Source organism: Pygocentrus nattereri, chromosome 29 (genome assembly GCF_015220715.1).
Source record: "Pygocentrus nattereri isolate fPygNat1 chromosome 29, fPygNat1.pri, whole genome shotgun sequence".
NCBI lineage: Eukaryota > Metazoa > Chordata > Actinopteri > Characiformes > Serrasalmidae > Pygocentrus > Pygocentrus nattereri.
This window is the reverse complement of record NC_051239.1, coordinates 15,164,215-15,175,494: the sequence shown is the minus strand read 5'-3', so window position 1 is coordinate 15,175,494 and position 11,280 is coordinate 15,164,215. Positions and strand designations below refer to the sequence as shown.

General features: G+C 41.0%; 1 protein-coding gene across 3 annotated transcripts; it reads left to right on the top strand.

Annotated features, from left to right (window-relative positions):
* Positions 1-2,986: 2,986 nt before the first annotated feature.
* Positions 2,987-11,239, top strand: LOC108432118 (cytosolic sulfotransferase 3-like). 3 transcript variants are annotated; one of them, XM_017705738.2, is made up of 8 exons: positions 2,987-3,143; positions 3,704-3,833; positions 4,859-4,987; positions 5,138-5,238; positions 6,020-6,146; positions 8,334-8,431; positions 8,555-8,729; positions 11,048-11,239. In XM_017705738.2, exons 1-8 carry the CDS (start codon positions 3,120-3,122, stop codon positions 11,158-11,160), a joined length of 897 nt encoding a protein of 298 aa, XP_017561227.1. In that variant the 5' UTR covers positions 2,987-3,119; the 3' UTR covers positions 11,161-11,239. The 3 variants fall into 3 exon arrangements, with proteins under 3 accessions (XP_017561227.1, XP_017561226.1, XP_037392065.1); XM_017705737.2 differs by having other exon boundaries at positions 3,701-3,833; XM_037536168.1 differs by having other exon boundaries at positions 2,991-3,143; positions 3,735-3,833.
* The last annotated feature ends 41 nt before the right edge of the window (positions 11,240-11,280 follow it).

Below are 11,280 nucleotides of genomic sequence, written 5' to 3'. Positions count from 1 at the left end.
ATGATGTTTTTTGTATTATTGAGTAAATAATGCGCAAATATGCATATCTACTTCTCTGTATTCCCAACATAAGTCTGTAATAAAGGGCTTGGTTATTACCAGATGAGTTGGATCAGGTGCATGACGGCAAGGACTAGTTAAAGGTGTCCCTGAGCAGGGGGTCCACAGCACTGGTGTTAAAAAGTGGTGAAAAACTGAGGCCTAGATTAATTTACAGTTGTTATCCTGACCGTCTCATACTGCTTTAAATAAAATAAAACCCACATAGTTTAACTGAGACCTGTTCCCTGTTTCATTAAAACACATCTGAGATAAGCCTGTCTAATGTTTCTTCGACTAATGAGTGATCAATTAAGGCGTGACTAAAGTCTCCTGATACTGAGGCAACCAGGTACAGTTGAACACCAGACAGCAGTCTGGGTGCTGGAGGGACAAACCTTACTGGTGTGAGTGTGGTGTAGATCTAAATCAAGCAGCCGAAGCACTGGTAAAGGCTACTCATACTGAAAAAACACATGGGTATGTGCATTTATGAGTGAAATACATTTCCAATAGGGGAGCGTGGGGCACAATCTAGACTTTGAGAAGAAAATCTAAAATCGTGCACCTACCATTGGTGAACAGTTCCACTGGAAGCAGATTTATGCAAATATATATACCATAAAGGGTGGGGGGTGTAATTGTAACAAACCAAAGGGCTGTTTTTAACCACTGACGCAAAATCAAAGGGATGGGGGCAAGTCCCCACTGACTTTTTAAAAATATGCAAGATCATTTACAGCCACAATACATTGTTGTTTCATTTCATTAAACTCAGTAACGGCAAAAAGAAAAAAGCACTAACCTGCACTGGAATCATTCAGTATTTCTTTAGGCCCACTGTACTATGACTGTTTGTTGACCAAAACAGTGATCTATCATTAACAGTAATCTAACCTTTAACCTTCTTAGTTATTGTTACACTCGGACAGGGTAGTGAGATGCAATGCAGAGAATCTTTAATGAACAAAAATCCACAGAGCAAAAATCAGAGTACAGACAGGCAAAGAGTTAAAAACACAGAAAATACCAAAATACAGGACAATGGCTCAATAAAGTCACTGAGTGGCAATACCTTGCAAAGAGGCAGGGTGAGAGTCCTGGTATATAAAGGGTGGCTGATGAGCAGATTATAGGCAGGTGTGTGAGAGGAGTCAGCTCTCAATATTCCAGAGAAGCTGATCTCCGACTGAAGGAATGGCCAGTAGGTGTGACAGTTATCATCATACTGTATGTATCATCCATCCATCCATTTTCCAAGCCGCTTCTCCGTCAGGGTCGTGGGGGGGTGCTGGAGCCTATCCCAGCGGTCATCGGGCGGAAGGCAGGATACACCCTGAACAGGTCACCAGTCCATCGCAGGGCAGACAGACAGACACAGACAGTCGCTCACACCCAGGGGCAATGTAACATGTCCAATTGGCCTGACTGCATGTCTTTGGCCTGTGGGAGGAAACTGGAGAACCCGGAGGAAACCCACACAGACACGGGGAGAACATGCAAACTCCACACAGAGAGGACCCCAGTCACCTGGTTGGGGAATCGAACCCAGGCCCTCCTCACTGTGAGGCAACAGCGCTACCCACCACGCTACCGTGCCGCCCTCTGTATGTATCCCTATTGGATATTTTGCTAACATATTTACAGCTACATGTAAGAATTTGATACAATGGAGAGACAAAATGTCATTGTAATATGTAACAAAATTGTTCAGTAACTACAGTTATAACTAACTAAGTTATAGAGGTGTGTAATTAAACTTTGGGCATTTGGGCTCAGGGCCATTTAAGGGGTTAAACCACATGAGCTTCCCAGCCTAAACACATAAAAAATGTCATCTAAACACATCTAAATAAACTTGGTTCCTGGAAAGAGGCTGCCTCAAACACTCACACATGTATTTTTTAGCATAAAGTAGAAGAGCACATATCAGCACAATAAAATGATGCACCGTGTTACAACTAACCCTGCTGAATGGTTGCCGAACTTTAGCCTGGCAACCTCTGACTGCGAGTTGTTTACATGTTTCAGTGCTATATCACCATAAAGCCACCACACATTTAGGTGTGAATTCTGTGGCTTACACACACAACCCAGTAATCAAAAAGAATAACGATGAAAAAGCTTTTAAATCTCCCCAAAATGTATTCAGAGTGAATCCTGAGGCATCACTGCCTGACTGCCGTCAAAATTTGCACGAGGCAATAAGCTTATCTAACCAAACCCACTGTCGACTTGAACCTGTTTAACTGAAGTGATGTTTTACTCTGCATTAGCTTGTTTTCAGCTCTCCCATATATTGCAAGGTAATTCTAAAACTCACTTGATGACTCCACTTTGCATGAGCTGTATCTCCCCATGTGGGCGGGTGTGTGTGTGTGTGGCTTGCACGAGACTGAAAGGAACGACCTTTAACTCTCTCCATATCTACACGCAGTGGTCACGCACTCTTCCCTGCAGGACAGCCACTACCATTCATCCTGACAACATCTTTCACACGCACAACTTAAAGGGGACCTGGTATTTCAGCAAACATGCCAGCAAAATCATTCAGAGCGGTTTGGTGCAAAATGCTTTAGAAAGAGCTTGGTTCAGCTTGGTCCTTTGGTAGAAAATCACTGCGACAGAGAGCACACAGGGGAAAAGCAATAAGAATCTGCTATGTTGAGAGGTTCCATCAGTCATCTCTGCCAAACACCAGGCTTCGCTGAACTTCATTAAGCTCTCAAACCAGTTTTTCAGGAATGTCGTCTATTCTGTCGTCTAGTACATCAGGACCAAGTTAATTCATGGTTGGCTTAACTCTCAGCCAGCTGTGGTGTGAGCTCAGTGAGAGCAGGGAGTTCCCTGGAGAATCAGAACAAAGTTTGAGCGCAGAGTTGGCGCTGGGTGGTTGGTAGGAATGGCTTGTGGAGGGGCGGGACCCAGGCACAAGTGCAAGGACAGAAAGAGGGGGAGGGGAAAAGCAGAAGAGCAGTGCAAGAGAACGGAGCTCCAAATTCGGAGTTCTGAAAACAAGAACAAGGCAGGAGTGCATAAAGAAGAGGGTCTAACAGGGACCTTTCACCACATATTTCATCATGGAAGGATTTAATTTACCTGAGGTGAGGTAACATTAGGATGCATATATTTTGGCCTTAGATTGACATTTGGGAAACGCACAGCAGACATCAAACTGTTATAAACATGTCGTTTAGATGTACAGTCCTACCCTCTCAGAAATAAAGGAAATAACTGTCACTAATGTTGTGTTGATTCCAAGATTTCTGCTGAAATATGCCAATGAATAATGATGCTGAACTGACACAGATTAAATCACATTTTGGAAGATATCCAAGTGCTAAATGTCAATGCCTCTTAGAAAGAGGATCTGCACTGATCCCCAGAGTCTGGCATGTGCCAAACCCAAAGAGCTGGTTAATAATATGCAAATGTGACTGACTGTTGCTTTCTAATATCAGATTAGATCAAGTACATCAAGCCCAAGTCCAGGTTTCAGTGGACAGTCACTACTCACTTTGTAATACCCCTTAATGTCTGTTCATTCTGCTCAGCATTTCAATATTCCCTATAATATTTATGTTTATTATTTACACTGGACTCTGAGGCTTGATGGATCCAGAATTGATGGATTGTAATTTTTTCCACATTGCATATGAAGAAGATGAGTCGTCCAGAGTTGTTTGATTTTGAAGGCATCTCTATGGTCCCTTACTTCACTGACAACTGGGAGAACGTTCAGAAATTCCAGGCAAGACCAGATGACATCCTCATTGCCACCTATCCCAAAGCAGGTATGTGTGCTTTGTAAAAGAGATGACCGAGAATGATCAAGAACGCTAAAGCGTCCAATGATGAATGAAGGCTAGGAGCCCCTAATCCTCATTCGGTTGATAGATTGCTCAAGCTCACTATTCATTTTCAAAAGCACCATTGGATTCGGCTTTTTAAACATCTAAGGGTCTTCAAAATTCGGGCCGTCCATACAGGGAATATACAATATAATATAAGCATCAAGTACTTTATAAAGAATAAGGCCACCCTTTGCTTTCAGGCAGCTTCTTGTGATGTTATTGTCAAACTAGATGGCTGCCTATAAAGACCTGCCACCACGTTTAAAACATAGATGTTCAGATGTAGAAAAAAGGTGAAATGCAACTCATGAGGCTTTATTACTGTGCCTTAATGTCCATCTTCTTCCTTCTTTTCCTGTATATTGTGTATTTTGATTGTTATTATTATATTTGTGTATCATTAAAAAAGCCTTTCAGCCTTTTCCCTTCTGTCTCATCTTATGGAGTATGTGGTGTTTCTGTTATTTTGGCAACCCCTGTCTAAATAAATGACATTGAATGATCATAGACAGACATAGCTTTGCTCACTGGGGGGCTCACAAAGGTAAATGCAGATGTTTTAATACGCCCAGTCAAATTATGATTTTTCTTGATTTTCTAAGAGAAAATAAGTCAACACATCCTTTACAGGGAAGACGCTTAGATTTGCCAGTTTCCTGCAAATTCTAGATCACAGTGTCTATTTATTTATTGAGTTTACCATGTTGTAAAAAAATGAAGTATAATATAAAAAAGTTTTTAACTTTAACTTTTGTACAGGACACTTTTTATGTAAAGTAACATGTAAAATTCCACAAATAACTAATGTGTTCGCTGTAGAGGATGCGCTCAAACTTTTGCCAACGACTGTAAATATTGACAGATGTCTGTTGATTGGACAGAATACCACGTTGTTTTGTTTGATACTTTGATACTTGTTTGCACCAACACTTTCTTCTCCACCTTTTCCCACTGCTGCTCATCAGGGACCACCTGGGTATCCTACATTTTGGACCTGCTCTACTTTGGCAATATGGAACCAGAGCGCCAAACCTCTGTGCCCATATATTTGCGAGTACCCTTCCTTGAGATGACCATCCCTGAGCTGCCAACGGGTGAGTGGCTCGGCTCCTTCTGACTCATCTTCAGCTTTGTCTTCAGAAACAGAGACATAAACAGCGAAACATTATTGCTTGTCTGTGCATAAACCAAACAAAAGCCATACTGACAAATTCCATGGAGAGCTTTTATGTCCTTTTTGTCAGGGGTGGAGCTGGCAGACAAGTTGCCCACCACTCCACGCCTCATCAAAACCCATCTTCCTGTTCAGCTGGTGCCCAAATCCTTCTGGGAACAGAACTGCAGGGTACTGTATATTGATCGTCTTACATACATGGCCTTAAACACTATTTCAAATATAAACAAAGTCAAAGAAGTCAAAGTTAGAGACTGTGCTTTATTTATTTAATATCCACTTAAAACAACTATTCAGATATAAAATAATCCACGTCATTTTCTATTAAATGTTTTCTCCTGACACGGCAAACTTGTACGTTCTGACTGAAAGTTAAATAAATGAAGGATGGTCTCTGACTTTTGCACAGTACTGTACATTTAATATTCACATACAAAAGTTAATGCTCATGATGTCCTCAGCATCAAAGATTGTTGTTCTGTATGGCTCAGTTTGAAGTGCGTATTTATATGAAGTGATAACACAGACACACCCATGTGCTTCTGCCACAGTTGTAATCTTTATAAGATTGTGCATGTACTGTATAAAATATCCTCACATTTACAACTCTTAAAGTTGTTGTGCAACAAGCCTTCATCTTGTAACTACCTGTAGCTAACTGCCTTCGCAAGCAGAGGTCAAGCTGAATTTTTAGAGTGCAGGGAAGTACTTCTCCCTTCCATTAAGACCATGCGTATCACACGTTGAAGTTGTATCGAAGGCCCTAGGCCTGCTTTGAGACCACTATGGTCTAGATCAGAAGGTGCATGTACAGTACTGATCAAGAAAGCCTGCATTCTCTCGCTACATCTTAACCGTAGCTGTTACAAGAAACAAACTGGACTCTAGTTTGAGCAGGTCTTACTGTATATCTCCTGTCATTACTATTAGTTTTCGCTCTCCCCTTTTCTAGGTTGTATATGTAGCTCGAAATGCTAAAGACAACGTTGTGTCTTATTATCACTTTGAGCGGATGAACATCATACAGCCGGAGCCAGGAGACTGGAACACATACCTACAAACATTCATGAGCGGAAAGAGTGAGTGAGACAGTTACCACATCCCATGAGATCTGTACTGACCAAAGGCAAGGTGATTTACTGATACACAATACAGACAAAAGTACTGGGACACCTCGGCATTACACCTACTATGACATCCCATTCTAAAACCGTAGACATTAATATGCAGCTACTAAAAGATTATAAGGTCTGTCTGTGGCAATTTTTGCCCATTCATCCAAAAGAGCATTTGTGAGGTCAAACACTGATGATAGACGAGATGGCCTGCATCACAATCTGTGAGGGCCAGTCAAGTTCATCCACACCAAACTCACTCAGTTATGCCTTTATGGACCTTCCTTTATGCACTGGGTCTCAGTCATGCTGGAGCAGAAAAAGTTCTTCACCAAACTGTTCCCACAATGTTGGAAAGCATACAATTGTCCAATGTCTTTTTATGCTAAATCATTAATATTACTATTACTACATTAATAACTCCAATTTCCCCCTGGGATCAATAAAGGAATCTGAATCTGAATTTCCCTTCACTGGAACAAAGGGGCCTAAGCCAAACCCTGAGAAACAACCCCATGGCATTATCCCTCCTCCACCAAACTTTACAGTTGGCACAGTGCAGTCAGGCAGGTAATGTTCTCCTGGCATTCGCCAAACCCAGACTCATCCATCAGAATGCCAGATAGAGAAGTGCGATCCACACATTTTTACTGCTCTAGTAGTGTCCAGTAGTGGTGTCCTTTACACCACTCCATCCAACGCTTGGCATTGTGCATTTTGATGTAAGGCCTGCGTGCCTGCCTGGTCATGGAAACCCATGCCATGAAGCTCTAGGTGAACAGTTTTTGTGCTGAAGTTAATGCCAGAGGAAGTTTATAACACTGCAGTTACTGAGTCAGCAGTGTTGGTAACTCTTATCCACTGGGTCCATAGTGGATGAGTTACCAGCACTGCTCTGTAACTTTACACGGTCTGCCACCTCGTGGCTGAGTTGCTGTGGTTCCTCAACACTTCCACTTTTCAATCATACCGTTCACAGTTGTCCGTGGAATATCTAAAAAGGAAGAAATTTCACGAACTGACTCGTTGCAATGATGGCATCTTATTATAGTGCCATCCTTGAATTCAGTGAGCAGACGGCTTGGCAAGGTGCTTGATTTTATACACCTGCGGCAATGTGACTAACTGAATTGGGTGTGTCCCAATACTTTTGTCCATATAGTGTACCGATATTAATGTTATTTCTAAGCTTAAATAAGTTTAAATAGACTTAAATAAGTCACAGTGGGCTCCCAATTAGACTGTTTGAGATTTTGCCCTAATGTTTTTAGATCTCTTAATTAACCTCTTAAAAAACCCAGGCTTGTTACATACAAAGGCTTAGTAATCAGTAACTACAGGTACATTAATGCACACTGCTGATGGGCCCCAGCCATTTAAGGCGTTGAAGCCCAGTGAAGTCCATTCTTGGACACAAAATGTTCGAAAGTCCAAACATTTTCACATGTTTGTATTTCTTATGAAGGTGAAACTGCTACCATTTGTATATAAAGAATAGCTTTGATTGGTTCAGACTACCCTCAGCATGGGAACAGCACTTGTTTAGACTCTAAGCAGCACTGAAATGCAATAACATATGATTCTACCTTAGACTTAATCGTGAGAATAACAGATAAACAATTTTATCATTGAGTGTCACAACTGTAAACTTCAGGGGGTGTAGCTAGACCTTTTAGAATGTAGTGGCCAGGTAAGGCCCAGAGTGCTAAAAACAAACACACACACAAATAAACAAATAAATAAAAGCGTTACTGTGTTAAAACAACATCAAAAATGAGGCTTTGTCTGTTCTCTCTACATTATCTACATTAATAATTGAGACTGCTCATGCTACAGGTCATCTATGAGTCTAATGATTAGAAAGCTAGCCAGACTGCACTGTGTAAGGAAAGCTATGCATGTGTTCAACTGTAAAACGTAACTTTACTTGGCAAGACAGATTATTATACTAATTTTCAATAGTTCACTCAATTTAACATGGAATAGCCTACTTTAAAAAGTGGCTCACAGAGCAGCACTGCTGAAGGAACCCAGTGCACATTCACTCACTTGTTCGCTGATTAAATTAGCGAATCACAGCAAGATTAAAATGAATGCTATTTCAAAATGTAAATTAAAGTCCTTTAACTTTTTCTACTTTACCTCTACTAGATGTGTTTGGTCCTTGGTACGATCATGTGTGTGGATTCTGGGAGAAGAAGCAGACGTACTCAAACATTCACTACATGTTGTTTGAGGATATGGTGGAGGTAAGAAAGCAAAGAAATTACACTGTCTTAGCTCTTATATCTGGGGAAGGGTCGTCTTTAGTTCAGAATTTGGGTTCAGTCGAGAATTTGGGCTCTGAACATCTTCTCTCACTGCTCGTCTAGGACACTGGGCGCGAGGTGGAGCGTTTGTGCTCCTTTCTTGGTTTGTCTACATCAGCTGAGGAGAGGGAGAGAATCACACAAGGTGCTCACTTCGATGCCATGAAGCAGAATAAGATGACCAACTACTCTACACTCCCAATCATGGACTTAAAGATCTCACCCTTCATGCGCAAAGGTTAATATGCCATAAATCCATACGGGCCTGCTGACTGAATGTTTGGTTTCACATGAATAGACTTCAGATATTCTAATGGGTTATTTACATTATATAAACTAGAACATACTTCGATTTAACTTACAGAAAAATACACTAATTGAAAACTGCAGCAAAAAGTTTTTAATGAAAAATTGTTCAAGTTTGTCATGTCAACAATACTTTACTCCACAAAAAAGCATGCCAACTTTCCAGAACATTAGAAAGACTCATTTAGAAAATCAAGTGTTTTTTTTTATTTTATTTACTAATTTACCATTTTTTAAAATTAGTCATATCCAATGTTTAAGAACATTTGAAACCATATCATAGCATATCTGCAATGTTTAACCGTTAATGAGAAAACTGTGTAAAGAAAATCGCATTTGAGAACCAGTTTTGCTGTGTCATTCTAACTCATGGTGTAGTTTTAAAAAGTACTTTTTAACTGGGCAGTTTTGAGGCAATTTGCAGTCTGATCTGGGCAAATCTTAATTTGTAGTAAAACAAATTTGGAGGGCATCTTTAACTTTTTGCATGGTTGCATGAATAAACAGACGCTTGCCTGAAATTTTGACATCGGAGCTATAATAGAGCTTCTCCTTGAGGGTGAACATCTGAACAGCCACTATTATTTGGGGTAGATGTTTGACCATATTTCAAATGCATCACCATCACAACTCTATTGAGAGTTACAACAAACACCTTGGCCCAATCCCATTTCACCCCTTGGCCCCCCACCTCTGAGCCCTTAGCCCTCGGTTTTGCGCATGCACGTCTAGGGTAACGTTAAGGGTGCCCCAATTTTTGTTGCGATAGCGGGGGAGGGTGTTAGGGCCACATGGCCCTCCAAGTGGAGGTTTTTCAGAGAGACACACTCCAGATGGAGTATTAGGAGGAAAAAAGAAAAACCGTCAACATGGCTGCGCGAGCGAACAAAGAAACTTACAAATGTGTTTTCTCTGTTAAAACCACTGTATTATCTTAGTTTAATGTCGTTTCAATGTATTATGATCGTTTTCTTCGTAAAAAGCATTAAAAAATTGCTAAAGTATGCTAATGTATCAGTAGCTAGGTTAAGCTAGCTAACTTTCCCACACTTCCCTGCTTCATATCGCAGTCTTGGGCCCAATCCCTTTTCTCCCCTTGCCCCTTCTACTTAGCCCTTTGCCCTCAGTTTTTAAGCCTAGCATTAGGGTTATGGTGCTCCAGTTTTTGTTGAGATAGAGGGGTAGGGCAAAAGATACATGGCCCTCCAGATGGAGGTTTTTCAGAGGCTCACTCCGTACCAAACAGTGTAGTGAGGAAAAAAGAAAAACTGACCAGATGGCTGCGCAACCGACCAAAGAAACCCACAAACGTGAATATTTTCTCCATTAAAAATTACGATAATCATTGTATTACCTTAGTTTAATGTCGTTTCAATCTATTAGGATCATTTTCTCCATAATAAGCATAAAACATCACCAGCAGTATTCCAGTACCTCGGTATGCCAGCTAGTTAAATTTCCCGTTCCACGTTAAATGGTGCAGCAGTAACACTCCGGCGCCTTAGGCAACAGAAATGCAGCACCAATTAAGGTGGAACGGGAAAATTCGAACAAGAATAGCTGACTTCAGCTTCATTCATTGGATAGTTGGTTAGTGTAGTGGTTAACATCTCTGCCTTCTACACTGTAGACTGGGGTTCAATCCCCACCTGGGCAAAACACCCTACACTATAACAATAAGAGTCCTTGGGCAAGACTCCTAACACCGCCTTCCTGTGTAACAATAATCAAATTGTAAGTCGCTCTGGATAAGAGCGTCTGCCAAAATACCATTCAGCAATGAATTAGCGGTGGGCGATAGTAAATAATTGTCTTTTCCCCCTCTTTGAAAGCACATGTTACCCTTAATATAATTAAAGCCCAGCGGCGAGGAGCTGAACTCCCTCCTCTGAACTTCCCTCCTCTCCTATCACTGAAGTCGGGCCGGGTCGCCGACAGAGCAAAGCTAGTATCCTGATAATGAAGCAATGTTTTTGTTTGTTTTTGAGGATTTTCCCATTTTGTAGGGCAAGACTTCAACCACTAGCCTTTGTAACTCTGTTCCAAGGGGTTAGGGTGACACTCGAAACCAAGGGGTAGGGGTAAAAATAAGTAATGGGACTGGGCCCTAAAGAGTGTATGCTTTCAAAGTTCAACATTTTAGACATCTACCAAAGACCAATGCATCAGCCTATTGTGTGAGATCAAAAACAGATTTAGGTAATGTTCAAGTTTCTCTTCCTCTTCTTGTTCTTATATTTGTTCCTGAAGGAAAAGTTGGAGACTGGAAGAACCACTTCACTGTGGCTCAGAACGAGCAGTTTGATGAACACTACAAACGGAGGATGAAGAACACCACCCTCCGCCTCAGAACAGAGATTTAAAGCATCATGAATCCTGCGCAAATCATATATATTGTAAAATTTAGTGTTGACCCATTTTATTAAAGCGAACTTTAATGTATTTGTTTCAATATTTTTTTTTCTCCTGGACGTACACACAAG

What these genes read in the sequence shown, in the direction of transcription:
- LOC108432118 (XM_017705737.2), top strand. Translation starts at nt 3,120, where the DNA reads ATGGAAGGATTTAATTTACCTGAG. An exon ending in TCTGGGAACAGAACTGCAGG is followed by an intron (nt 5,239 to 6,019) that starts GTACTGTATATT and finishes CCCCTTTTCTAG; the next exon opens with GTTGTATATGTAGCTCGAAA. An exon ending in CTCACCCTTCATGCGCAAAG is followed by an intron (nt 8,730 to 11,047) that starts GTTAATATGCCA and finishes TTGTTCCTGAAG; the next exon opens with GAAAAGTTGGAGACTGGAAG.